The 26,862-nt window shown below is 37.5% G+C and overlaps 1 protein-coding gene across 4 annotated transcripts in view; it reads right to left on the reverse strand.

Annotated features, from left to right (window-relative positions):
* Positions 1–463: 463 nt before the first annotated feature.
* PHF6 (PHD finger protein 6) overlaps positions 464–26,862 on the reverse strand; it is a 46,724-nt gene continuing 20,325 nt past the window's right edge. For 2 of the 4 annotated variants that reach the window (XM_025852560.2, XM_025852558.2), the window contains 6 exons: positions 16,324–16,493; positions 16,018–16,161; positions 14,258–14,362; positions 11,539–11,672; positions 3,977–4,106; positions 464–3,646 (listed from right to left, as the gene is read on the reverse strand). In XM_025852560.2, the coding sequence (XP_025708345.1) occupies positions 3,977–4,106; positions 11,539–11,672; positions 14,258–14,362; positions 16,018–16,161; positions 16,324–16,493 (683 nt within the window). In that variant the 3' untranslated portion in view covers positions 464–3,646. The other 2 variants (XM_025852559.2, XM_073879119.1) reach the window with 2 other exon arrangements.

The raw sequence follows: 26,862 nt of genomic DNA on the forward strand, positions 1-26,862 counted from the left end.
AGCACTGTACTAGAAGTCAGCTGTCCATGATAAAGGGAGGACATCTAAATCTATAAGGTGGAATCCCTTCACAAGAATATTAATCCCCATCCTTATTAGCAGCCAGATAAACCACACTAGGAGTTTTGGTTCATTTTCAAAATCACCTTCTAACTAGGTTCCAGAGGACCCAATTTCAGCCAAAGGTACCCGAGTCAGGTAATAATAAAAGAACCAACGTGTAACGCAGTTCTGCTGTGGACTTGAAAGATTGCTGTTTCTCTCCATGATGAAACCTTCATGTGGTGAAACCTTGAAATGGACTCAAATTCACTTTTTGTTCTCTCTCATACTTGTTTAATGACAAGTTACTAAACAAACTAGGCATTTCATCTTGAAATGAAGACTAAAGGGACCACAATCCTATTGCCGCTACAAATAAGCTTCATTATACCCTTTCACAAAAAAGACATACATACAAACATGAAAGTCATAACTCATTTATTGAATGAATAGTATATGCAAGAATACCAATAAAAGGAAACTAATACTACAAACTACAATTCTGAAAATAAAGCCAATATAACAGGAACAAAATATACATAACATGAGAGGAATGTTTGATTTTGACCCATGATGCATTCCTTATCTTTACAATTAACCTAAATGCCTGTTAGAACAAAACGGTATACCTTGGTCTAACCTTTAGTGCTTTTCAAAAAAGCAACAACATTCTAGAACACTTTTCTTTTTCTTTGAGATATTTAAGGTTCACACATTTGTTCAAGTACATAGACTCTGATCCAACAGTAGATCTACATAGCTTGTTATTCTCGTAGTATCTTGAGTAGCGTGTACTCCTGAGCAAGTACTATCTGAAATTCTAAAATTGCTGATCTTTGAAATAAAATGTATTTCAACTGTGGGTTTTTAATAAATTGAGATGAAAGTAAAATTCACACCCCACCCCCCTCCCCCCAGGAACAAAGAGCTCTTATTAAAGTATAGAAACTCAAGTCTATCTTTCTACTCTAAAGAACATTTCTTACTAACAGTTCTGGTAAGGCAATAAATGCTCCAGAATAATCTTCAATATACGCTTGCAAAGATTACACTGTTGAGTATCAATAACGAAAACAAAACAAAACAAAAGGGGAAAAAAGGAAAGAAAGAAAAGACACTTCAAAATTTCAAGCTAAAATATGCGTAAAAGACAGTCATGGCAGTATTTTTCAAAATGATGTACATGTTATATACTTATCAAATAATGTCATGCTTATTAAAACTACAGTTAAGGACTTAAGAGATGAACAGTAAATACACTGCTGAGGTCCATTTTTCTAAATATTCATACCACAATGTAATTACTACCCAGAAGATGATGATGCTACTTGGGAACATAAGTACTGTACAATTTTTACATTGTAAGGCACTTTTTACTCAGCATGTGACGAAAACATGGATGGAGAATCAAAGTATTGGAGGTTTACAACCAAAGGTGATTTTTCATGTGACTTCAATTTACATTTCAACTTTTAATGAAAGACTGTTTAGCCAATCACACCACAGTGAGAAAAATAGGTAGCCAGCCACTTATTCTAGCCAACCAAAAGGTAAAGTGCTATTCTGGTTGCTAGTGGCAGAGAAAGGGTTGAAGACACCCATACAAAGTTACACACTTGATTACATAACAAACCCATCGACTGACAGCTATAGTATTTGAAATCTAAGATATGATCATTGGCTGGCCACTATTACCCCAGCACCTTCCATTTTTCCTAAAAACATCATTACAGTAGTTGTCCAAAAATGAAGGTGCTCTATTGTTCCATGGGTAAGTCTATGGCACACAATGTAAAAATGATCAAGACACAGTGATTCAAAGATTTTTAAAATAACAGGTTTCAAGCTGTTGTAAGGAAATAAAGTACAGATCCTTTGGGAAAAGTCACATAGCTTGGTAAACAAACATCTAGATCTGTCGTTGCACTTCAAGTCATGGTGAATTTTGAAAATTCATCACATACACACACACACACACACACACACACACACACACAAACCCAATGGCATATTTAGAGCAAAAAGAAAAACATATAGGGCAATCCCACTAAAGCTAGTTTCCTTCTAAAAATAACAAAAGATGGTTAAAATAAAGCAATCATTGAGTCCCTTGATTTAAGTGAATGTGTGAATACACACTTGACAAATGTGACCTTAAGGGACTAGCAGTTAAAAAAAAAAAAATCAGTCATTAAGCACAGTGTAATTTTCCACCTGTTACATTTTAAAAAATGCTTCTCCATAAGCTGCAGAATATCTTGATGTACAGTCAAGTTAACATGTTATTTCTTATTTGCTAATTTGCTTTAATGTGGTAGGTTAACGAAGAATTCGGAAATCAGGATCCCTACCCTTGGTATTGAGGTGCTATGGTAATATTAGGCAGACCACAACTAAAGTTTTTTGGTTTTGCCATAATGAAATATATAAATGTGCTTCAGCAGGTAAGTGGAAGAAAATATCCCTAGCTAGAAATGCCAGTGTGAAAATCCTTTCTAAACAGCTGGGTTCTTAGGCTTTGAAAAACAACTCTGATGATCAAGAAAACACCACCAAGCCCTACCAGAAAAAAACGTAGGGCACAAAAGCCTAGTCAATAGATAAGCAAAGCGATGCATGAAAACATTAAAAATATTAAATAATTTTTTTTAAAAAATAGTGGTCACAAAATGAAAAATAAATACTGTTTTATGCAGACTGTTTTGTTTTTTTTTTTATTCCAACAGCACATGAGACCTCCTTATGTACTTTGGGCCAGTATATGAAGTATTCCACACAACACGGCACTTGAGAGGAACCAGTTTCAGACATGGTGGCTTAAGTCCTTAGTGAGTGGTAACCCTTTAAATCTTAAAGAGGTTTAATTTGCTGTTGCCAAATCTTAGTTTAAACTTGAAAGGATCCAATCATTTTGCTAGAAGCTCTTTGTAGGACATGATAAGAGAAGAGGTTTACTGTCAAGAGAATTTTGGCATAAGCACTGGAGCTCACAACTTAAAATCACCAGTCGCCCAAGTGCATGCTGGTCAGTGAGAACAACTTTAACAGGAACGAAATGAAAAGCTTTAGCACACTTCTTGGAAGAGATTTTTAGCATGTGCTGTCAAAGCCAAGAGAAAAAGAAGGTTCTCTTCATTTCTAGCCTCCGTTACTTGAGTGTGAAAAAAAAGACCACAAATTCCCATGTGTTGCCACCAGAGGCGTGTTTGCACTGTAAAGTGAAATTTGCTTATGCTTTCCCTTGAGTATGAATCCACTAAACAAACTTAGACACTCTAAACAGTAGAACTTTGTTCATTCCAGAAATATAGCTTACTTCATTTCAATGTCTGCTTTAACTGTTGACACTATACACAGGGTTAATAGTGTTTCGATTGCTTCCCAGAAACTGCAAACTACAGCTACGTAATATCAACATGTCAAATTCTGCCATCTAGTGAAGGCTCATAAAACAAACAAGACGTTTTTAGGCAGTTCAATGAAGGATCTAAGAGTTGGGCAGTAAAAAGTTACAAACCCTTTTTGATTTTAGAAAACAGTGAAAAAAGAATAGTAGTTATGGATGTCTTATTCATTCCCAGTTTTCTAACTCTGTCCCATGAACCTGTTTAAAAGATGATAAAAAATTGTAAAATATGATGCTTGAGGGGAACACAATAAATATAATGTTACTGAGGAGCGAGAACATCTTACTGGTTCGACATTACAACTACACTTATTGATAAAGTGGATAGCTTGTTTTTACTGTTACAAAATCAGCTAGTTAAAAAAAAAAAAACTATGCAAGCCTACACAATCCTTTAGCATTCTAGTAACATGCTTAACTAAACATAATAGCATTAAAAAATCATACTGCATATACCATTACTCCAACATGTATTTATCAGCGAGTACTGTATCCTGACAACAGATCCGACATAAGTAACGTTCATACCTAGTTTCCATTAAGTTGCTGCTGAGTTAGTTGTTGCTGGTCAATTTCTACTTTTCCCCGGCTTTTACTCTCTCGTTCCTCATCTTCTTCGTCTCTCTCATCATTTCCACTATGATTTTTACAATATAGTCTACAATGACGAAAGATAAAAATCTCAAAATGTTTTGTCGCTGTTGATGGGAATATATTTATGCCATTAGATGAGGTTGGTGCCCATTTAAAATAAGGGTTTCCTCATCCATGCTTTTTTAAAAACGCTACAATTAGTTACAGGTCCATTTCTATCTAAACGATAGGAAAGCACTCTATTGAGATCGTAAAAAGTTCATCTGACATAAAACCTCTGGTTTAGCATAAAAGTTGTTATGTATGCCCGAAGATGAGGCAATTCCTCATTTTGCCCATTTGATTAAAAATAAAGCTTCCAGCCAACTTGAAAATATTAACTTGAAGATATATAGATGAAATAGTCAAATTCTAGGTTTCAGATACAGAATTCAAAAGCACATTTTAGGAAATAATATAAACTCTATAGATACTGCTGCTTTCTGCTCATATTTCATGAAACATTTTTATTCAAACTCCTCAAAATGTCTTTTCATCATTAGTGTCCTGGCCCTTTATGAGCCCCCTAACAGTTTTCCAGGCCCTGCATTTGGCTTGTTCTCTCTTGATCTAGGCTGGCTCCTCCCAACTTCTTTTTTTCCCATGACACTGACTTTTTGGGAAAAGTTAGATCAGCTACCTTTTCAATTATACCATTCTGGAATTTGGCTAACTGTGGTACTGTTTTATTTGGTTCTCTCTTACCCCATATTTCCTATAAACTGGAAATAAGGTCTAAAGGCTTGGTTAGCTCTAGGTTCAACTTTTCCTTGTTAGTCCAGGATATTTGATAGGGGACCCTGCATACTTCAGGAGGCATGTTAATTTCAGAATGCCCTACTATTACTATTAGTGATGTTGTTGGATCATTTGGTTAAAGTGGTGGTGATAGCCAGATTTCTCCATTGTACAGGTAGGTTTTCCCCCTTTAAAATCAGCAAATAACCTCTGGAGTGAAACTTTGACATCAGACTATTCTGACAACCTTTTATGTGAGTATACACACTGTTTACTTGACTTTAGTTGTTTTTAATAAAAAAGCAATGCGCATTATTTAGGACAAGGGTTTAGGTAGGCCAATTAATGTATATGTACCAATATGTGTTTTATAGTTAACCACCCCACCATAATCAATGGGTGAGCTGATCTCAGCTCAGTTTTAGGTCAATGATATACAAGATGACAAGATGGAACAATGCTTTAAAAATGTTCAGTGGGTGCCCTCTTGTGGTCAACAATAGGTAAGACATTCATATACGAATTCTGACACACATGACCTAAAAACTAGGTTTAACATGAAGAGTTTCTAACGTGTGAGTAGAATAAAAGGCAGGGAGGGGGGTAGGGAGCAACAATAGCAACGGACTTCTGACCTAGTTTTGCTTATTTTTTTATTCTTAAAACATTTTCAATTTTTTCCAAAGAACTATGGAGAATTTGTACTCTTCTTCAAACGCTACATATTGGGAATCACTTAAAAACAAACCAACAACCTGAGTTCAAATATCAAGAGTGAATTCCCTTATAGTACACCTATAAAGTGTCTTCCTCCAAAATACAACCCGAATTAAGCCTTTGAGCCAACTTCTAAATTACGGGGTAGAGAAACAAGGTGAATGGCATCATGAAAAAGCAAAAAGATAAATCTAGAATGTGGGACTTTCACAGGACGACTTATCAGGGTTCTGCAACAAGTAGGGGGGAAAGGCGGGGTGGAGTGGGGATTGCTCTATATTGAGAGACTTATGAGACATATCCATTAAATGCAATGTAGGGATCTTGTACATACTGAGATTTGAACAAATCAGGTCTGAAAAGGCATTTCCAAGACAACTGGGGAAATGTGAACGTGGACTTGGGAGATGACACTAAGAACTTCCTGTTAATTTTACAAAGTGTGATAATGGCATAGTGATACTGATGTATGTAGGGATACAATGACAAGAGGTGTGGGGTTCTGCTTTAGCAGATGTCAGAAAGAAAAACAACAGATGAAAGCATGTGTGGCAATAACTCAGGAGCTGCTGAGATGGGGAGCTATGCTATCCTATTTTTGTATACTTTTGAAAATTTTCAATAAGAGGTTTTTCTAAAAGGATGAGCCCTTTGTTGTTAAAACAGATTTTAATCTTTTTATGGGATTTTTCACTTCCATAGGCCCATTATGTATCCTTCACCAATCTAGACACCAAGACCACAGCTGTCAACCTGTCAAACAAGATCCCTGTCACGTAGTTTACTTTTTTATGGTGGGGGACTGACTTTTTAGAAACATACATATTTTTTAAAGTTTAGTAATACAACACAGACAATAAAACAGGATAAGCAGAATCACTGTAATCTTCCCTCGCCTTTTTAAGGAACAAATACATTTAATCTAATGAATAGATTAATGTAATAATTTAATGAATATATTCAGGATCCAGAAGGAGCCAGTAAAGAAGGGAAGCCGCATGTAGGAGAGGGAAGCCACTTCATTCAGAAGTATTTCTCCTTGCATTTCCTCCTATTTGTGCATTCTTCTATCCCCAAACTACTTGCATATGGACTCTCATTTGAACTCAATAGCCTATGAAAAAATCTGGAATCTGCACCATAAGCAGATTTTAGAAACAAATTTCAATGTGAAAAAATAAAAAGAGTCATTCAAATCATTGTGGATCCCAGTGTAAATATTTTCTTTAGAGATGGTCACTGCAACGTGGTTTTCTAATAGCTAAAGAATAAAAACCATCTGAATGTCTAAAAAAGGAACTGATTAAACTGATAGACCCATACAATGGAATACTATGCAACCAAAAACTGTTTAATGTCACAGAAAAATGTCTCAGATACAGCAAGTAGAAAACAGATTATAAAAGTGTATATAAGAAAATCTTAAATGCACACACACAATCACATAAATGTCTAGAAAATATTCCGAAAGATTTAAAATTCTCTCTGCTGGTAGAATTAAAAGTTCACATTAAGCTTTTTTCCCCTTTATTTTTCATTTTTTCCCCAAAGTGAAAATGGGTAACTATTACAATATCTTAATAGAGCTGAAATTTAAATACAGTAATTTTCCACATATCTGATTTTAGATGTTTAGCATGGGCCTGCCATTTTTAAGTTATTAATGCTACTTTAAAATAATGGACTGCTTACAAAAATATTCAACCACTGAACTATACAGAGAATGCAAAGCTGCTAAACAGGAAGTTGTATAAAGAATATAAAATTGCTTCTCTTCCATCCCCATGCAATGAGGTAACAACTGTTAAGTGGCTCAAAATTTTACGTATATAGACACAACTTGTACACATGTATTTTTATATGCCAAGATAGATCCTACAACTTGGTTGTTTCACCTTACTCGACCATGGAATACCTCTGCATGACTCTCCACACAGATCTACTTCAATCTTTAATTGCTGCATAGTATTCCATTAAATGCACGTACTAAAACTTGAGTCTCTTGATAAGACATTCTGTTTTGGGCTTGATTTTTGCTATTGTGGGTGAAAGGCTAAAATTCTTTTCCCATTTCACCTTTAGTTAACTCTAGCTATTCCCTTGGCAACTGAGCAAAAATTGGCATGGTGGGTCCGCTTCTTTACTAAGCTGCTAGCCCCCAGCTGGTAGACGGTAGCTGGATTGGGAGAATTATATTCTGATGAGCCGTATCTCCGGCCCTGTGTGGTGTAACCTGAAAATGACCCACGCCTATGTAACTATACGGTAACAGGTGCTGGCTCCAATTGGGTAGGAGGCTTTTAAGGCAGGGTGGGCCCCCTGTGGACCCACCCAGTGTGAATCCAAACTTACTGGGCCTGCGCTGTACTGCTACTCTGAATGCTGTGAGTGCTCTCTCTCGGGGTCAGCTGTTGCGCCGCTCATGCCATCTGTGCTAATGTCACCAATCCCAAGTACAGGTGAGTAAATAGGAAGCCCTAGCGGGTAGTGAGCTCTCATTAACAGGGCAACGGAACTGCTTGCACATACATCTTTGTGCTGTTTTCTGCTCATTTCCCCCGCAGAAATCCCTACAAAGCAAACTAGTAGCAAAATACATACGTTATTTTGTTAAAGGTTGTGGTCTCCAATGCTAAACTGCTCTCCTAAATCGCACCAAGGTACATTCTAACTATCAAATGTGAATGCCCAGGTCTCCAGAACCTGGCTGATAATGGGAATCCTACTAATCTCTGCCCATCAGATAGGCAAAAACTGGTAAGATCTTGTTTTAATTTGCATTTCTTTCATTACTAAGGGTGAGCGGCTTTTCACATACTGTTAGCCCATGGCTAGTTCTCCTATAAACTGCCTTTTCATGTTCTTTGCCCATTTTTTTCCCCCTAAACTGGGCTGTTTTTCTTAAGGATTTGGAGTTCTCTTTAGCCTAATTTTAATGTAGTCAAAAATTCCAAGTTTCCTATCATGCTTAGAAAGGTCATCTGTACTCAACAGATTCTAGAAAACTTCTACATTTTGTTTTACTTAGGGTTAGATTTTTAGCCCATTGAGGATGTATTCTGGGGTACAGTCTGAGGTAACGATTCAAATTGTTTTCTAAATTGAGCCAACTATATAAACTGTATAGAGATCAGATACTGAATAATCCAGATCTAGTCCACAGTCTAGTACCACCGAAATTACCCAACGAAGACATGGATCTGTTTCCTGTGATCTTTGTCACTGTGCCAGTACCAGTTTTAATTACTAGGTGACGGGGTTTGATATCTAATAGGGGATTTCTTGATCTCATTAAAATTGTTCTTGGCTGCACGTGATAAAGACTAGTTGACTACCCCAGTACCTATTTTCCCCCCTTCCCTTCATAGCATTGAACCAGATTTGGGTAGCAACGTGCCCACGGGGGGTACATTTCCCAGCCCCCTTTGGATAGGTGACTAAATTCTGGCTAATGAGATGCTGAGCAGAAGTGTGTGTGGAACTTCCAGGAAGGAGGATTAAAAACCCGTCAGCTGGAGGAACTGCCACTTTGTCCTTCCACTTTCCTTTGCTCCCACTTCTACTGCCTATGGAAGGACACCCCAAGGATGAGAGAGCAGAAAGATGGTAATCTGGGTCTCTGATGACACGGAGACGAGCCTAACACATCTGGACTGCTCTCCTTTGGACATCTTGCAGGGAAAAACAAATTTCTATCTTGTTTAAGCTTCTCGTTCTTCCCTGTTCATGAGGTAACTTAATCATTACCAGTAGAAAATAATATCCCATTCACTCTTCTAGATAAAACCATCAACATTTTGTATTTCATTAAAATTGTATTTGATGTATAGATTAATTTGAGAATAGGTATCTTTCAGTGTTGAGTAACTTTTCATCAAGGAACATAATATATTTTACTATCCATTTGGGTCCTGTGTAAAACTGTTTTTTGTTGTTGTTGTTTTAAAAAGGTTCAACTTTGGTGTGCGTGTGTGTGGGGAAGGGGTGGAGGGTGATGTTTCTCCTTTCCATTTTCTAACTGTTACTGGAAAAAACTAGTTTTTAAAACCTCATCTCATATTCAGCAACCTGAGCTTTTATTAATTTTAGTAAATGGAGTTGGTCCCTTCGGATTTTCTTGGTAGACAATGACATCAATAACAAATACTGACAATTTTATTTTGCTCCTTCATGGTATTTATTATACATTTTTCTTCCTTTTCTTGTTGCACCGGCTTAACCCTCCAGAAGAACGCTGAAAAGTAACATTAGTAGTTGGTACCCTTGTTTCGTTCCTGGATCTGAATGAAAGTGTATTGGTATAGTGGTTCTCAATTATGGATGAACATGAGAATAACCTGGGGAGTCATCGAAAAACATGGTTTGGGCCTCAATCCACTGAATTTAAAATCTCTGAGGGTGGGGCCCAGACATGAATATTTTTAAAGAGGGCCCTATTCACCCTCGGGTGGTTCTGAGGCTTAGCCCTGGTTAAGAACCACTGTCCCTTTACTTTAACACTAAATAAAGCTCTTTGCTGTTGTCTTCTCATAAATGCTCCATTAGGACTCCTCGCTTCCCAAGGGCACTCTTGGTACTGCACTTTAAAATTCAGAAATGGATGTTGAATGCTATGAAATGCCTTTTCACCATCACCAGGAAGGTAACAGGATTTTTCTTTCTCTATTAATGACGACGGATCACATTAATATATTTCCTAATTTTGAACAGTCTTTAAATTTTTAGAAACAGCACGGGATTTGATTTTCTAACATTTTATTTAGGACTTTGGTATATTATTTATAAAAGTAAGATTGGTCTATAGTTTTATTTGTTTTTGTTTTAAATGCTATCTTTGCCAGGTTTGGTCTCACAGTTATGTAAAGTTTTATAGAATGAAGTTTTTCATCTTTTGCTATGTGCTGGACCTCTCTAAATAGTACTGGAATTCTCTGTTAATTAAAGGTTTGATAGAACTCACTTGAAAAACAGCTCTGCCTTTATTATTAAACGAAGTTTGGCAAATTTTATAATATAGCACTAGCACCTCATCCAGTCACCCAAATACATGGTGACTGTTTGTATAAACTGCTTTGTACACAGAATAGTAGGGTGTTGACTCAATGGTTTATTGCATCCTGGGAATGTAAGGAAGTGCTTTACAACTCGCAAAGGCAAGTCGGAAAATCCACGGATCCCCACCAACTTATTCTCCATTCAATCAAACAAATGGAACCATTAATAGATGCGCACTGATATGGAAGACCCAGAAAACAGAGGGTAACATGTAATCCCAAATCTCCAAACCTTATGCCTTCATCATCCTTCCAAGAGTGTCTTTGGCCTTCTATCTTCACAAATACATCCTAGTCTAAGCTACCACAAATCCTCACCTGGACCCTGAGCAGGAGCCTCCTAACTCAGCCTTCCCATTTGCACCCTTGCTTCTATCCCACCGTAGGGACTTGCACAGGCTGTTCCTTCTGCCTAGCACACTGTCCCAGTGCCCACCTTGATCTTCGCCCAAGAAGATCAAGCTCTTCAGCTCATGCTCTGTTTCTTTAAGGACATTCCTAAACACTCTCCCAGTACAGACTAAGTCAGGTCCTCCTTGTCACATGCTCTCTTAGTGCTTTGTAATGTATCCTTTCTAGCACTTGAGGAGATTGTAATTGTAGATTTATTTATGTGGCCATTTAATTAGTATGTCTCTCCCACTAGACGACAGGCTTCACGAGGACACAGTCTGTGCCTCTACTGATCACTCTCATATGCCCAGCTCCTAGCACAAAACCTTGCACTTAGTAAGCATGATGCATATTGGCTGAATGAATGCGAATCCAGCGATGTGTTGTCAGAGGAAAACGCCAATCGTCATACTTGTTTCGTTATATAGAGTCCTAAGTATTCTACACTTGGCTAAATACCACCTAGGAATAGTGACCAAGTAAACTAATGCCATCTATTCAAGGGCAGTTACTTACTGACAAGTTTAAGAAAATGGACAATTGTTGTTCTCTTACTTGTAAATTCCTCGTGACATATTTTCAATGTATTTAGCTTTGTCTTGTACTCCACAGTGGTAATGGTAAGTCTTAACACAGGCTTTTATTTCACATCCAATAGTAGCACCGGGCTGACTGCAAAGTGTACATTTCTGTTTAAGGGAAGAGAAAGAATAATCATAAGCAGTATTTCAAAGTTTTTGCAACCTTATTTATTCTATTTTAGCCATATTTCAGCCAAACATTCTAGTTTACAAAGAAAACAGCCAGTTTTCTATGGAAAAAGAGTACACTGAACTTACTGTTTAGCGTATCTGTTAAATCATGCTGCAATTTAAACCATACTTTGATAGACTTTCTGATATTAAGTCATTCCCTGATGTTTCCATTATTTACCTATATTAACCTTCGAAGATCTGACATCTAAACATAAATAAGACACTCCTCATTACTGCCAAACACAAAAGAATTATATTCTATATTTTAGTGGTTGGCTTCTCCTCCTCCCTGGGACTAGTTGCTTTCCTATGATGACTAAAGAATGAGAAGACAGGAAAGCAATTCCCCACCAAGAGGGATTGCTACCAAGTAGGTAGAAGGGCAGAGGGAGACTAGAGGGGCTGAAATCTTTTTGAGACATCACAACTTGGCCTCGATCAGCCTTGCCTCAAGAATGTTCTGAGATTAAAAGGTGGTTGTTGACGAAAGGGTTTCATAGTCAAGTAAGTTTGAGGAATGCTAGTTTTAAACAGATTGCTTGATTGCAGAACTTCTCACAGGCCTTCTGCAAGAAGGAGGGTATGGTAAATAGTTCCCAAATTATTGAACTCGAGATGCCCTTGTATTTTTGGAGGGGTAGGGGAGCATTTTGACGGACTACTTTCCTTTGGAGCACACTTGGTAAAGTGCTAGGTTGGTGTTTACATGGACATTCAACTGTGCAGAGGTGAATTAAGTTCACCAGGAGAACTGAATTGTTATCCTAGTCACCTATTTGGACTTCAGCTGTATGACACAACAACACTGCTTGGTATGGTAAGTTGAAGAGATTTTTCCCTTACATTTTTTTAGTACTATACATTCTGATTTAGAGGAGTTTCATTTTTAAAAGAGTAATCAAAGTATCAAAACTGAACTGGATTTAAATGGAACAGATAACATCAACAATCTTCACACCTTCAAAAACGCAGCTCCACAAAGAAAGGGTCATCTCTAATGGATTCAGATAAAGCTCACCAACGTCTGAAACCACTAGATGAAAGACTGAAGGGGAACTTCACAACAGAGGGGGGGAGGGATTAGACTCACCACCTGAATCCAAGGATCAGACATTATGACTAGTCTGATGTGATAAAATATGGATGATACAGTCCCACCTGTGAAGTATTCTTACCCCCAAAAATCTTGAAACTGAATCTAATCAAGCCTTTACATCTAACTTCCACTTTAAAAGAAAATCTGGCGGATAGAGGGACAAGTTAAATGGCATCATGAATAAGCAAACAGACAGATAAAACATAGGGGATATTCTACAGGACAATTAATTCATTTTCTTCAACAAGCCAATGGCATACGACAAAACAAAAACAGAAAAAACAAAGACAAGGAGAGGGGAAGTGCCCTAGGTTACATCAAGGATATAGAACAACCAAATGCAATGTGTGATCCTCCTTTGGATTCTGATTCACACAAATCAACTTTTAAAAGATACTTTTGAGACAATTGGGGAAATACAAATACGAACTGGGTATTAAATGACACTGAGAACTCATTGTTAATTCATAAGGTGTAATGACATTGTGGTTAGGTAAGAAAATGTCCAACTTTTAAGAGATACATACTGAAATAATGTAGAGGTGAAATGATATGAAGTCTCAGCTCTGCTTTAAAACACTTCAAGCAACAAGAATAAAAGGCATAGATGAAACGAGTGCCGCAAATTCTTGATAACTGATGGGTCAAGGTGATGGACAGACGTGTGTTACTAGTCTTTCTAATTTTGAGATGGTTGAAAATTTTCACAATAAAAAATTTTTTTAATTCAAGTCATCTCTAGAGACAGTTGAGGTCTTAAAGAAAAGATTTTGCATTCCATTGACATTTTATAATATTCATCAACTGTAAAGGAGTAAGTGATCAATAAAGATGCCAATATTTCTTAAAGCTATTTATTAGTAATTCAGTATGTTTAAAAACATGAGACTTAGGCACATTTTATAAAGAAAACTTTAAAGCTATGATAAACATTTTAAGAGACATAACTGTGTATGTGAACTTTAAACAGAAGGCTCTGAAAAAAAAATCTTTTCCTTTTATTTGAAAAAAAAAGAAAAAAGAAGAAAAAGAATGAATAACAACATGGGGAAGTTCCCGATGCTCTATTAGGATTATGGAACTATTCTTTAAGCAAGCTTAAATAATATTAACATTTTAAACTTAGTAAAGGTGTGTCACATTCACATCTTCATTTCTTTTATTAAAAGACCCTCAGATACCCTGAAATATAAATCTCAGTGTAATTCTCTTAAGTAATGAGGTTACATAGAAAGAGGAGTAAGTTCCAGAAACATCAGCATCCTTTATTATATTACAAATAAGTCAAATATATACTTGCTTTAACATATGAACTACTTTATATTAAATGTTTTAATGACTGGATAAATTTGAGATGTGTTCTAAATTTAAAGCAGAAAGTCAGAGGAGTAACGTTGCATAGCATAAATATAAAACCACAGACCATTCTTTTTCCTCGCTTAATCTCCTGAAGTACAGTTTTAATATCAAAATCTCCAAATTCTGCTCTTGATGTTGTTGTGAGCTGGACTGTGCCAGAAGAAAATAACTAGAAAAGAAAAACGCAGGAACATTTAATGTTCAGAATCCTTGTGAGAGAAACATTAAACAACAGAATAACAAATGTGTTTTATTACTTCAGTATCCTGAGAAAGAGAACTTTTCCTTAAAAATCAAGTACTGACTCAAGTATTTTTAATATATTCATATGTCTGATTAAAATATAACCCAAAATAAGGACAATAGGGGCGCCTGGGTGGCTTAGTCTGTTGAGCATCCGGCTCTTGGTTTCGGCTCAGGCCATGATCTCAGGGTCGAGGGATCGAGCCATGGGTCAGGCTCCGCACTTGGTGGGGAGTCTGCTTCTCTCCCTCTCCCTCTGCCCCTCTGCGTGCATGTGTTCTCTCTTTTGCTCTCTCAAATAAATAAATAAATCTTTAATTTAAAAAAAGGACAATAAGGGGTGCCTGGGTGGCTTAGTCGTTAAGCATCTGCCTTCAGTTCAGGTCATGATCCCAGGGTCCTGGGATCGAGCCCCGCATCAGGCTCCCTGCTCCGTGGGAAGCCTGCTTCTCCCTTTCCCACTCCCCCTGCTTGTGTTCCCTCTCTCACTGTCTCTCTCTCTGTCAAATAAATAAATAAAATCTTAAAAAAAAAATTAAAAAAGGACAATAAAACAAAACTAATGTGTGGAGCCACACTCCAGTGTGGAGCCAAGATTAAATATTTCATTCAGGGCGCCTGGGTGGCTCAATCGGTGAAGCGTCTGCCTTTGGCTCAGGTCATGATCCCAGGGTCTTGGGATTGAGTCCCACATCGGGTTCCCTGCTCATCGGAGAGCCTGCTTCTCCCTCTGCCTGCCGCTCCCCCTGCTTGTGCTCGCTCTCTCTCTCTCTCTCTCTCTCTCTAAATAAATAAAATCTTTTAATTATTTCATTCAACAATGAAGATTTCAACAGTGTTACCCTGTCATCTCCATTGTTTTATGTTTCCACAAAGTTTTAAAAAATAGTTGAAACTGACAAATTTCAACCATAGACGCAGATCAGAATTACCTGGGATATTTTTTTTTTTTTAAACTAGACATGTTTGGGATATATTCCAGGGGTGTATATTTTGGAAAAAGCTCCCCAGGTATACCTGATACACCTCTCCAGCCAAGAACCTCGGATATAAAAAACATAATTTTTAAAACCTAACCATAAATGGGATGAATAATTCAATACAATCAAATTTAAAAATGTTTATGTATCCTATATGTCAGACCTGGATCTAAGGATGCAAAGATAAAGCGTAGTTCTTCTCTTCAAGGAATTAAAAGTCTATTAAGGGAGAGGCTCAAAAATGAGTAACTGCAGTACAACATGTAAAGGACAATGACACAGACATGTATTGGGTTATAGTGGAGGCTCAACATGTATTTCCCATGATAAATTTTTAAAGCTGAAATTTTTAGTTATGAAATAGTTAACTATCAATTACCTAGAATATGGTAACTATAATTAGGATTCCTCTAACTCCTACTAAATCATAAAGGCTGTATTTTAAAACCCTAAGGTCTATGAAGATTTGGGACTATAGGATATACTATTCATAACTCTACACCACTTATGCTAGAAGAGAAAAGTGCCCCTTTTGGTTACTTAGCTAAGTGCCTTTCAAAAAGACTTGGGTTTAAAAGCACATAAAAAGAACCATGCTTACCATGCACTTATAATGTGCAGCCGCCTTCTTGGCATTAAATATATGCAGTTTTCCTCTTGCTTCGTTTTCTTCCTCCCCTACATGACAAAATCCACATTTAGGCCTGGTGTCACTAGGGCTGCTTCTATGTGGAGACCTATCTCTCTGCAAATTTAAAAGAAAAAAAAAAACAACCACTTAAAAATATGTTATCAGTACCCTCAAGCTTAGTTAACATTTCAAATGATGAGCTTTACCTATAAACACAGTTTAAATGAAATATTCATGGTACAACAAAAAGTAAGAATCCCACATTTTTCTACTTACATAGGAACTACTTTCCATTTCATCTGTTCCATGGGAGGATGTGGACCTGGTATCTTCCGACAGCCCTTTAAAATTAGTTTTTCGTGGCCTTCCTTTGCGACTTTTCTTTTTACTTTTAGGTGATGAGGGCTCCAATTCATGTTCATTAAAACTTTCTTCTAAGTCAGCTGCTTAAAAATGAACAAAAGATTTACATAGACCAATCTTCAAATGAGCATTAGTTCATGGGTCCTTAGAATACGCATTTCTCCTTAGAATGAAATCCCCTCCAGAAATGAGGGGAAATGGTCTGTGGTATGCTCAACACAGCAACCTTAAGGTATCATATAAATGTAGCAAAAATCAAATACAAAAAAAGTTTTATTATAATCACTGTAATTATTTCTTTTGAATTTATGATTCTATAAAAATGAGTTTTGGGATCTTGACTGTGCACATAAGTCAGTAAACATTTTCAAACTCTAATAAGGCAATTTTTTGAATTAGCTCTTGTATTATTTTTTTACCATAGGTTTCAAAGAGTTTTCCCTCACACTGTTGGTAAAATCAGAACACTTAGCTAGAAAATAAACTTACTATAACTTGGAAAACTAAATGAAAATAAAGTAGGTATATCTGTGCTGTCCAGTATGGCAGCCACAAGCAATCGGTGGCTTTTTACAATTTTAGTTACTTATAATTAAACAAAATCAAACCTTCAGTTTCTCACTCACACTGACCACATTTCAAGTGCTTATTACTGGTCATATGAGGCAAGCTGCATCTGTATCGCACATCACAGATAGAGAACGTTTCTATCATCGCAAAAAAGTTCTATTAGACATCACTGTTCTAGGAGAGCTCCTTAAACTATCATGAAAATCAAATGATCATATTCAACAAAGAAGTCATCTACAAATGAACTAACCACTGATCAAGTAATTAAACAAATGTTAAGTATAAAAGGAATTTCTAAATAAATGGTAAAAAAAAAAAAAAGCTATGCTGCAAGTTAGTTGTACACTTTAATAGATTAAACAAAATGTATGCAGAAATTTTAGAACTGCATTTCCCAGCAATTTGAAAAGAATTTCTACCATTAACGGAAGGGTGTTTCATTCAGTTATTCACTACAAATATTTTATTTATTGAGGGCCTACTGTACATAAGACAATGTATTTAGTGTAAAAAGGTGTAAAAACCAAATGTTCACTTGTCTTTTAGGGTCAAACTAAAGAAAGTTTTAGGCACAGTTCTAATACCTCCATTGCTTTTTCTTTTAACATAAGTCTGCAATTCCAGGGACTAATTTCTCAATGAGAAAGCACATCAACTTTGAATCATAGATGCTAATATGTTTCCTAATAAATGCTTCAATGGTTTTTAATTTTTTGTTTTAGAAATAAAAGCATAGTCATTATGACAAGAAAAGGGTAATTCAATTAGTGTATCTGAATACATAAACTCAAGAAACTGAAAGCATCAGACTGTTTGCAAAACAGTTGATAAAAATTTATATCAATGCAACTTCATATAACTACAGTAGGATTTGAGAGAGGAAAAAAGCAGAAAAGGTAGAAGTGGATAGCGTTTTATAGGCAACAAGACAAATTTATGTGGCTAACTCCCTGTGAAGACAGAGAAGTCAAAGATACCTTCTGATCTTAACATTATAGCAAATTTCCTATCAGAACACAACACCGACTTAAAACATTCAAACCGACAGTTTTTAAGATACAGAATTTCATTAGGGCTGTTAGAATTACTTGCCCCAAATTAAAAATTCTTTAAAATGAAAAATCATAAGCAAATGCTTCAATCATTCTGATACATGTCATACCATATGTGTGGTATACATCATATTCTGTTACAGTGAAAACAAATAATCACTAACACTATAACACTACATTCTTAAACACCTTTAGAGAAATTACTTAACTGATTCCATTATCAGGCCAACATGACTAGTTTTCCACGTGGCTTTTTTTTTGGTCCTAAATATGGAACCATTCAGTGTAAAATTTTAGAGGACTTTAACAGCAATAGTAAAAATCATAAAAGACTGACAAATTTAACTATATTAAATTTTCAAACTTACATAGCAAAAAAAGTGCTAAAATTAAAAGGCAAACAATAAACTAGAAAAACCTGCTGTATTTGTGAAAAAGAATCAGTATCCTTATGCTATAAGCTCATAAGAGATTAAGACCCCAACTGAAAAATGGACCAAGCACATGATCAAATAATTCACAGAATGTAAGTAGTTAAACATACTTCTATAGAAAATTTGATTTCTCTGGGATCAAAGTGTAAATTAAATGATATATCATTTTCACCTATCAAAATAGCAGACTTTATGTATAAAAAGAATAACTGAACAAAAAATGAGTTAGCAATAAAAATCTAAAAGAAGCCCCACAAAAATACTGAGCTACACCATGCTTCTGGATGAACAGGATCAACATTAGAATGTCAGTTCTCACTAACCTAATTAATGCAACTCTGATAAAATGGTTGATCCCACAGTTTCCTGAAAGAGTAAATATATAATACACAATATTTTTTTTAAAAAGATATCAGAATATACTGTAAAGAAACAGCACTTAAAATCCTGGCACAGGAAGAGACCTATATCAGCAGGAGAGAAAGCAAGGTTGAAAATAGACCCATAAGCATATGGGAATTCAGAGTATAATGGTAGCATTTCAAATGAGTGGGGAAAAGACACGATGGCATAATTGGCTATCTACTTTTTAAACACTGAGATTCCTTTCCTCATACCATCTGAAAAAAATCTCATCATAAAATAACAAACTATAAATGTAACAGAAAAGAAAATGGAGGAGAGTATTTTTTATAATCTTGGATCAAGAAACCTAAGAAGTCATAAAGGAAAGAACTGAGATCTGACTAAACATTAGAAACCTTTGCATGGGGGCACCTGGGTGGCTCAGTTGGTTGGGTGGCTGACTCTTACCTCGGGTCAAGTCATGATCTCAGGGTCCTGGGATGGGGCTCCGCACTCAGCAGGGAGTCCTGCTTGAGGATTCTCTCCCTTCCCCCCCCCCCCCCCCCCCCCCCGCATGCACACAGGGGCTCTCTCTCAAATAGATCTTTAAAAAAAAGAGAGAGAGAGAGAAACCTTTGCATGACACAAGGCACCATAAACAGAGTTAGAAGACAAATGATAAACTGGGAAATCATTCACATTTAGTGACAGAATTAATACCCCCATTACAGGAACCACTCACTACAAATCTATTTCAAAAGGACAAACATCAAAAGAAAAATGCACAAAGGATAGAAACTGGCAATTCCTTACAGAAAAAATATAAATGACTGAAAAAAACACAAACAGAAGCCCAATCTTACTAGTGATAAGAGAAATGGAAATTAAATGAGATCACCGGATTTGCAAAAATTAAAGACTGATAACGTCCAGCACGGAGGCAGGAAATACAATGTTGGTGGGAGCATAACCTGAATGTGTGTTAACCGTCCTTTCCCCAATGTTAAATGCAAACCCCTTTTTAAAAATGTATCCTGTAGAATCACTCGTGTAAGTAAGCAAGCATATATGTACAAGTAAGATCAATGAGATCTTATTTGTATTAGTGAAACAAATAGATGTAAATGATTTTTATTTGATAGAGAAACCCTTAAACTATGGTTCTATTTATTCTATGATAGAACAGTTAAAAAGAATGAGGTCAATCGATGGGAAAAAAGACAAAATTGCTTCAGTGGAGGAAAATAAAAAGAATGAGGTCAATCTGTAAACACTGATGGGGAAGGAGATCTGTGATAAATCACAGAATAAAAAAAGCAAGTAGCATAACAGTATGTACAAAGACTATGATGCCACTGTATTTATCAATAAGTGTGCATAGACACTATCTACATAGGTTTGTATGGAGGTAAACAAGGCTCTGGGAAGATACCCACCAAACTTATTACCAGTTACTCCTAGAGAATGTGACTTTGGGGTGAGGGGGGGGCTTTCTGAACTGCTTTAATTTAATATTATTGTACTATTTTAATTTTGAAACAGCACTACTTTTGTAATCAGAAGAACTTATACCATCCAATGTGGTGAAAGGAGGGTAAACTCATCCACCACCGATGGGAATACAGTCTAGCACAATCCTTCCAGAAAGTAACATGGCAACATGTATCAGGAACCTTAAAAAGACTGAACCCTTTGATCCAGTGATTGGGCTTTGGGGAATTTACCCTAAAAAATCACTGAAAATGCACACAAAAAAATGAGTATGAGGCTAGTCACAGCGCCTTTGTTTAAATTTTTCATGGTTACAATAGGTTTTCCCCCCCCCAATTCAAAAGTGTGAACATGTTTTAACGTTAAATTTTGTTTCCTTCTTCAATAATAATTATAAAAGAACTCTGCAGAGAAGAAGGAAAGATCTTCCTTTCTACTTTCTAATTCCACCTGCTCTGCACTCCCAGCTGGTGCCCTACCTAGCTTTCTTGCCTGCCCTCCTACTTCCTCCCTCCCTCCCTCCCTCCCTCCCTCTCTCAAGCAACCACCCTTAACTGCTTTTCTCCTCAACCACAAGGGTTGAGAGGCTGGTTTAGAACCCTGGGACTGCCAGACTGTGTCCTCTCGCCTCAGAGCCGCCTCAGGGTCCACGAATGAACTGAATGAGTTAGTTCGTGTAAAAAGTGAACTTATAGCACAGCGCCGGGCCCGTGAGACACTCTCCGTATCTGTCCGCTACTATTTTCCCTGGGTGTGCAAATGGGTGTTTTTTTTTTAAAGGATACACAAACAAATGGCATCCTCAGCATACTATTCTGCATCTTGCCCTTTTCTGCGTAATTTATAAATTTATAAATTCCAATTTATAAATTGGAAATAGTCCAAATCTAAGAGCTCACATATGTGCTCTGTGATTTATACACACAATCTCACTGGAGCCTCACGACCTACCCTGTGAGGTTGTATCTGTCACCAACCCTATCCCTCATTTTACAGATAAGAAAAAGTTCAGAAAGGTTAGGTAATTTTAGCCAAGGTCACAAGGCTAGGAAGTGGCAGAGCCGGGACAAATCTATGCCTGTGAGTTCCAACATGCTTTTAAGGTGGTAATACCCACTATCACGGAAAATACACCATTTCAAGTGCTCCTGGACGTTAGAAAAAGGATAGTTTTACACATGCTTATGTCTACAGAGAAATGCTCTGGAAGGGATACTTAAGACACTGCCAGGAGTGGTTGCATTTAGCAAAGGAATCTGGAAACAGATATAAAGGTAAGGATGGGAGGAAAGCTCGCTAACAGTGGATACTCTTTCATACTGCTGATTTTTGTACAATGTTCATATACTTATTCAAACAAATGAATGCAATAAAAAACCAAAACGTTACCCTTGTATTCACAGCTGCAATTCCTACAAATCCAGGCTGATAAGGTAGGTGACAAAACAAGGCTGCGCTCCTTCCTGGGCCACCAAGCACTGCCACCCTTTGTGAGCACAGCTCCTAAAGGTCTATGTCACCTCAGAAAGGCCAGGCTCCCCTCTGGTTACCCTTCTGATTGCCACTAGGAGGCAAAGCAGTGACCAACTGACCAGGGCCCCAACTCTCCTCCCTCCTAGTACTGTCAAGCCTGATCTGTTCCTTTACCAATTCTCTTCTTCCTAATCAATGTTTTTCTCATCTCCTACCTTGTGGTTTTAGCTCCATTGCCTTTCCTCCCCAAAATCTCACATCAGTTAACTGTATGAAGTAGAAGGACCCCTGGACAGAAAGTCTGAAGACTGCCACCTACCAGGTCTTAAAACCTGGTAAAGTTAGTTAACACAAGGCAAAGTCTCCTGGTGTATCAAATGGAACTAATGATAACACCTTCCTGAAAAGGATGCCTTAAGAAAATGTGAGAAATGCTTTGTAAACTAGAAAATTCTATCCGACTGTTAGTTATTACTCTTGTCATACCTTGTATAGACCGTAGGCTCTTTGTCAAGGGGCTTATTTTCTAAATTGCCCAATGCGCCCACACCCAGGAGGCACTCAATAAGTGTATGTTGAAATTATTTTGAAAACAAAAGCAAAATGATGAGCATTAAGGTTGGGGGTAAGCATCACCACCTCTGCTTTACATCTTTAGGGCTGCGACAAAAGGAGGACTGGGGGTCACTTGCCCTGCCTTCTCCAGTGGAAACGTGATGTGCTTTTGCTCTGCATAAACTCTTGCTTTCTGCTTTTTCGGTAAAGGTAGGAGATAAATGACTTCATGCATATTCATATACAGATGCATATATAAACACATAACATACATCAAAAACATTAATTCTTAATTAAGTGTGCTAAAATGAAACAGGTCTGGAATTGCATTCACAATAATGCAGACGGAGGAAGGAGGGGAAGGGTGCAGATGAAACAAGACTGGCCCAGAGCTGATGACTGCTAAAGCCAGGAGATGGGGCTTTTTTTCAAACATACTTTTGCGTATGTCTGAAACTTCCGATAATGCGTTTGTGAAGTGTGCTAAATAAAAGATGAGCGTAAATAGTACCTAGCACAGCACTTTGCACGTGGGTAGTCAATAAATCTGGTGAATCAAAGAAAAAACTAGGGAGTCAATTCTAGCAGAGGGCACAATGGAATATGTTACTAAAATTTTCCAAGTTAAATCCCAAATACAATTTAAATTCTATTATCTTCCAAGGAAGAGCACATGTGGTATTTACTGAGCACTTAACTATGTGCCAGGAACATTGCTAAGGCCCTTACACACATTATTTCATTTAATCCTTACAATAATTCTATGAGGTAGGGTTTTTTTTAAATCCCCATTTTACAAATGCAGTGTCTAAGGCTCCAAGAGATACTAAATCACTTGCCCAAGACCGTGTGACTAGTAAGTGGCAGAGCTAAGATTCAAATATAGATCTGATTTCAGAGCCCATATTCAACCAGTGTACAAAACTGCCTTTCCAGTACTTCATAAATCTATTCAATGCTGCAAAACCTAAAAGGTTTTTAAAGACACTGATATCATAGTAAAATCTCCCTAAACTTCCATTTGATATACGTAATGAAGATTGGAAGGTGCAGCACATTCCAGAGAAAACAAAGGGGAAGAATATACTAAGGGAATATCCAAGCAGGCAAAGGCTTTGAATCTACATAGATGACAACACACTTACAACATGCTTCTAATATAACTATGATGACTCTAGTTCTTGAAACACAAATTGAGTTATATGATTTGACAATATAAAAGTTTCCAAACTGTCCGTTAAAGACAAGCTCTTCCAAGGTTAGGCACAAAAGATTCCTTTACATGGTCTTTTATGATCACTCCAAGTAATTGTGGCACTTATCACTAAGCTATTTTTAAGTAATTTCAGACTTATAAAAATTGACAGAAACAATTCCTGTACACCCTTCACCCAAATGTTAACAACCGACTACATCTGCTTTATCACTCATTCTCCCTTCATTCATTCATAGACTGTTTCCTGAAGGGTTTAAGATGCAAACATGATGCCCCTTTCTCTCTAAATACTTCCATGTGTCACCACTGTATTTTAATCAGCTGGTCACATACCTGTCACTAAATGGTGTCTTCCCCCACCCCCCAAAACCCAAAACCCTGTTTTAGTCATTCATCTTGCTCTACTAACGCCCGGTACAAGAGAAGTCACAGGAGACAGAAAGATCACCCAAAAATAGGTGATGCATTCAAAACCATGCTTTGTTTTAAGCCAAAGGAAAGAGATTACAAACATCTCTTGAGCGCCCATTCCATGCACAACATTCTATATTGGGTAGTTTAACAAAAGCAATAAGCCACAAGTTTGGCTACTTACAATGTCAAGAACCCACACTGAGCTGAGGTTATGTTTGTGATCACAACTTCAGAATCTACACATTCTTGCTACAAACAGCTAACACTCAGCAGCTATTCTACTGCTTTCTATCTCATCAGAGATGACTTTGCTCCATATAAATTATTAAACAGAAAAGCTTTAAGCCCTTAGTGAAAAGGATTTTAGAAGAACCACCAAGACATAACCACGGTTCCTTGTAGGTGCTCAAATGTTTACTGATGACAAGCTGTCATGTTCGAGTACTTCTACAATTCAGAAACTAGCAACAGTTACAAGCTAGACCTATAGGCTATTGCTAAGGTTTGACATTTTAAAAATTTGGCTTTAAAAAAAAAAAGGTAAAGAATATGCCTATTATCTAAACACATAGGCCAAAGGGGGGAAAACACATTAAGATGCAGGATTTAATTCTGGCTTTTCCTGTCCATTTTTAATGTACAAATTCCTATTAAGACTAGGAGGGTACTAAACCATTTTAAGTGCTCAACAACCACATGTGGCTAGTGGCTACCATATTGGATTGGATGGTGCAAATATAGAACACCTCCACTGTCACTGTCAGTTCTACTAGACAGCCTTGTTGAACCATTAGTTCTGTATCCCCTTGTAAAAAGCCCTGCGCCTGAGGTCCACATCATTTAGCTAAACCTCGGCTTCTCAAACTTTAACATGCAAACAAACCACCTGGGATCTTGTTAAAGTGGTGATGCCTATTTAGTAGGTCGGGGGACGGGCGCCTGAGTTAGGCATTTCTAACCAACTCCCAGATGATGCCAATTTTGCTGGTCCACCGACTACGCTACCTTCCTCCCTTCCGCGTTGCTAATAATTACCAACTCCCAATCATTCTCCCCCATGCATCAGATTTTCTTTAGCACACAGCTCACAGCTCTTTTCTCCTTCCTAGTCCCTGCTGCATCCTGGGTGATTTCAACAGCCCACGGGACAATCCAAGCAAGTTCCTTGACCTTCAACGGTGTCCTCCATCAACTACCCAATTCCTATAATCACACCCAGACACCTTTAGAATCACCTAAAAATGGTTCTAACCTCTGAAATCACTATACATCACACACACTTTGGGACCACAAAATGATTGCTTTCCCATGTACTTTCATTCTCATTGATCCTCAACCTTAGCAGGACCCCCAGTCTATTAATTGCTTCCTGTTTCTTTTTTTCCTGCCTTCACTTCCCTATCTTGGATTTTTGCCTTACAAATACCCTAAACTCCCTTTTACCTTTACCACTTTGTTGAACCCACTTGGCAAAATCCCAATTCTGAACTAACCAACTAACCCCTTTCTCTGTGCTACACACGGGATCCTGAATTGCTGGAGGAAGTCACACAACCTGAGGGTATCACTATATATAAATTAACGGTTAAAACCTTAACTGAGCCCTCTATCCAGTCTAGAAACCTTATATTTCTCCAAGCAAACTTCCTCTCCCAGTCTTCACAACTATTCTTTCGAACTTCCTCCTCTCTCCTTCAATTTCCAACCCTCATGGCTCACCCTACATTCTCCCTCACAGAGAAAACAGACCAGTTAGGAACCCACCCCTCCTCTTCCTTCTCTCCTATTACAATGGGAATTTCTCCCAGCACAGGGCAATTCTTGTTTGTGCACTGAATCCCCCTCCTTTCCTGGACCTTCAATCTCTTCTTGCCCTATCAGATCCTTTCTTGTAATCATTTACGTATCAACTAATCCGCTGCCCTCCCAGAAAAGGCCAACGAGGTGAAAGAAGCCAACCTGAAAAGGCTACATATGGTATGATCCTCACTAGATGACATTCTGGAAAAGGCAAAACTATGGAGATGGTAAAGAGATCCTCAAATTTAGTATTTCAAAACACAGTTCATATTACATCAAACTAATATGAACAGACTGAACTATGGAGTATTTAGCATTTTAAGTATTAGCAAGCTAGGTTACTGAGCCACACAGCCAATGATCGAGACATCGCCACAGCTATCAACCCCTCTTCGCTGCACAAAGGACCGCGGTACAGTTCTCCAAGGTAGTCCTTGAAGGACAACCCTATCAACCCCGACCACAGACTAATCGTAAAGTAGAACACAGCTTTCCCATTAGAACAATGAAGTAACTGGAAGTTCTGCTTCTGACAAAGCCCTCAATATCAAGTAAATTAAAGCTAGATAAAAGTGATAAAAGCCAAAATTCAAGAAATACAAACTCTGAGATGCCTTTAAATTGTAAGATTATGCTTCAAGTTCTACAATATGAGTATAAAGACACTGCATATACATCGATAATACAAGGGGTCCCAAAGTGCTACAAAAGTATACACTGAACCCAAAATTCAAAACAATTGTATCACGAATTTGAATTGCAGGAATCCTGCCAGTTACATTAAAAAACAGTCATCTTGGAAAGTATTCATTTAGGGCACCTGGGTGGCTCAGCTGGTTAAGCGTCTGCCTTGGGCTCAGGTCATGATCCCAGGGTCCCGGAATCTGAGTCCCGCATCAGGCTCCCTGCTCAGTTGGGGGAGGGGGGGCTGCTTCTCCCTCTCCCTCTGCCTACTTGTGCTCTCTATCTCTTTGTCAAATAAATAATCTTAAAAAAAAAGATTTTATTTATTTATTTGAGAGAGAGAGAATGAGAGATAGAGAGCACGAGAGGGGAGAGGGAAGAGGGTCAGAGGGAGAATCAGACTCCCTGCCGAGCAGGG

Source organism: Callorhinus ursinus, unplaced genomic scaffold (assembly GCF_003265705.2).
Source record: "Callorhinus ursinus isolate GAN/ISIS: 27379988/994484 unplaced genomic scaffold, GSC_fseal_2.0 scaffold33, whole genome shotgun sequence".
In the NCBI taxonomy this organism is placed as follows: Eukaryota; Metazoa; Chordata; class Mammalia; order Carnivora; family Otariidae; genus Callorhinus; species Callorhinus ursinus.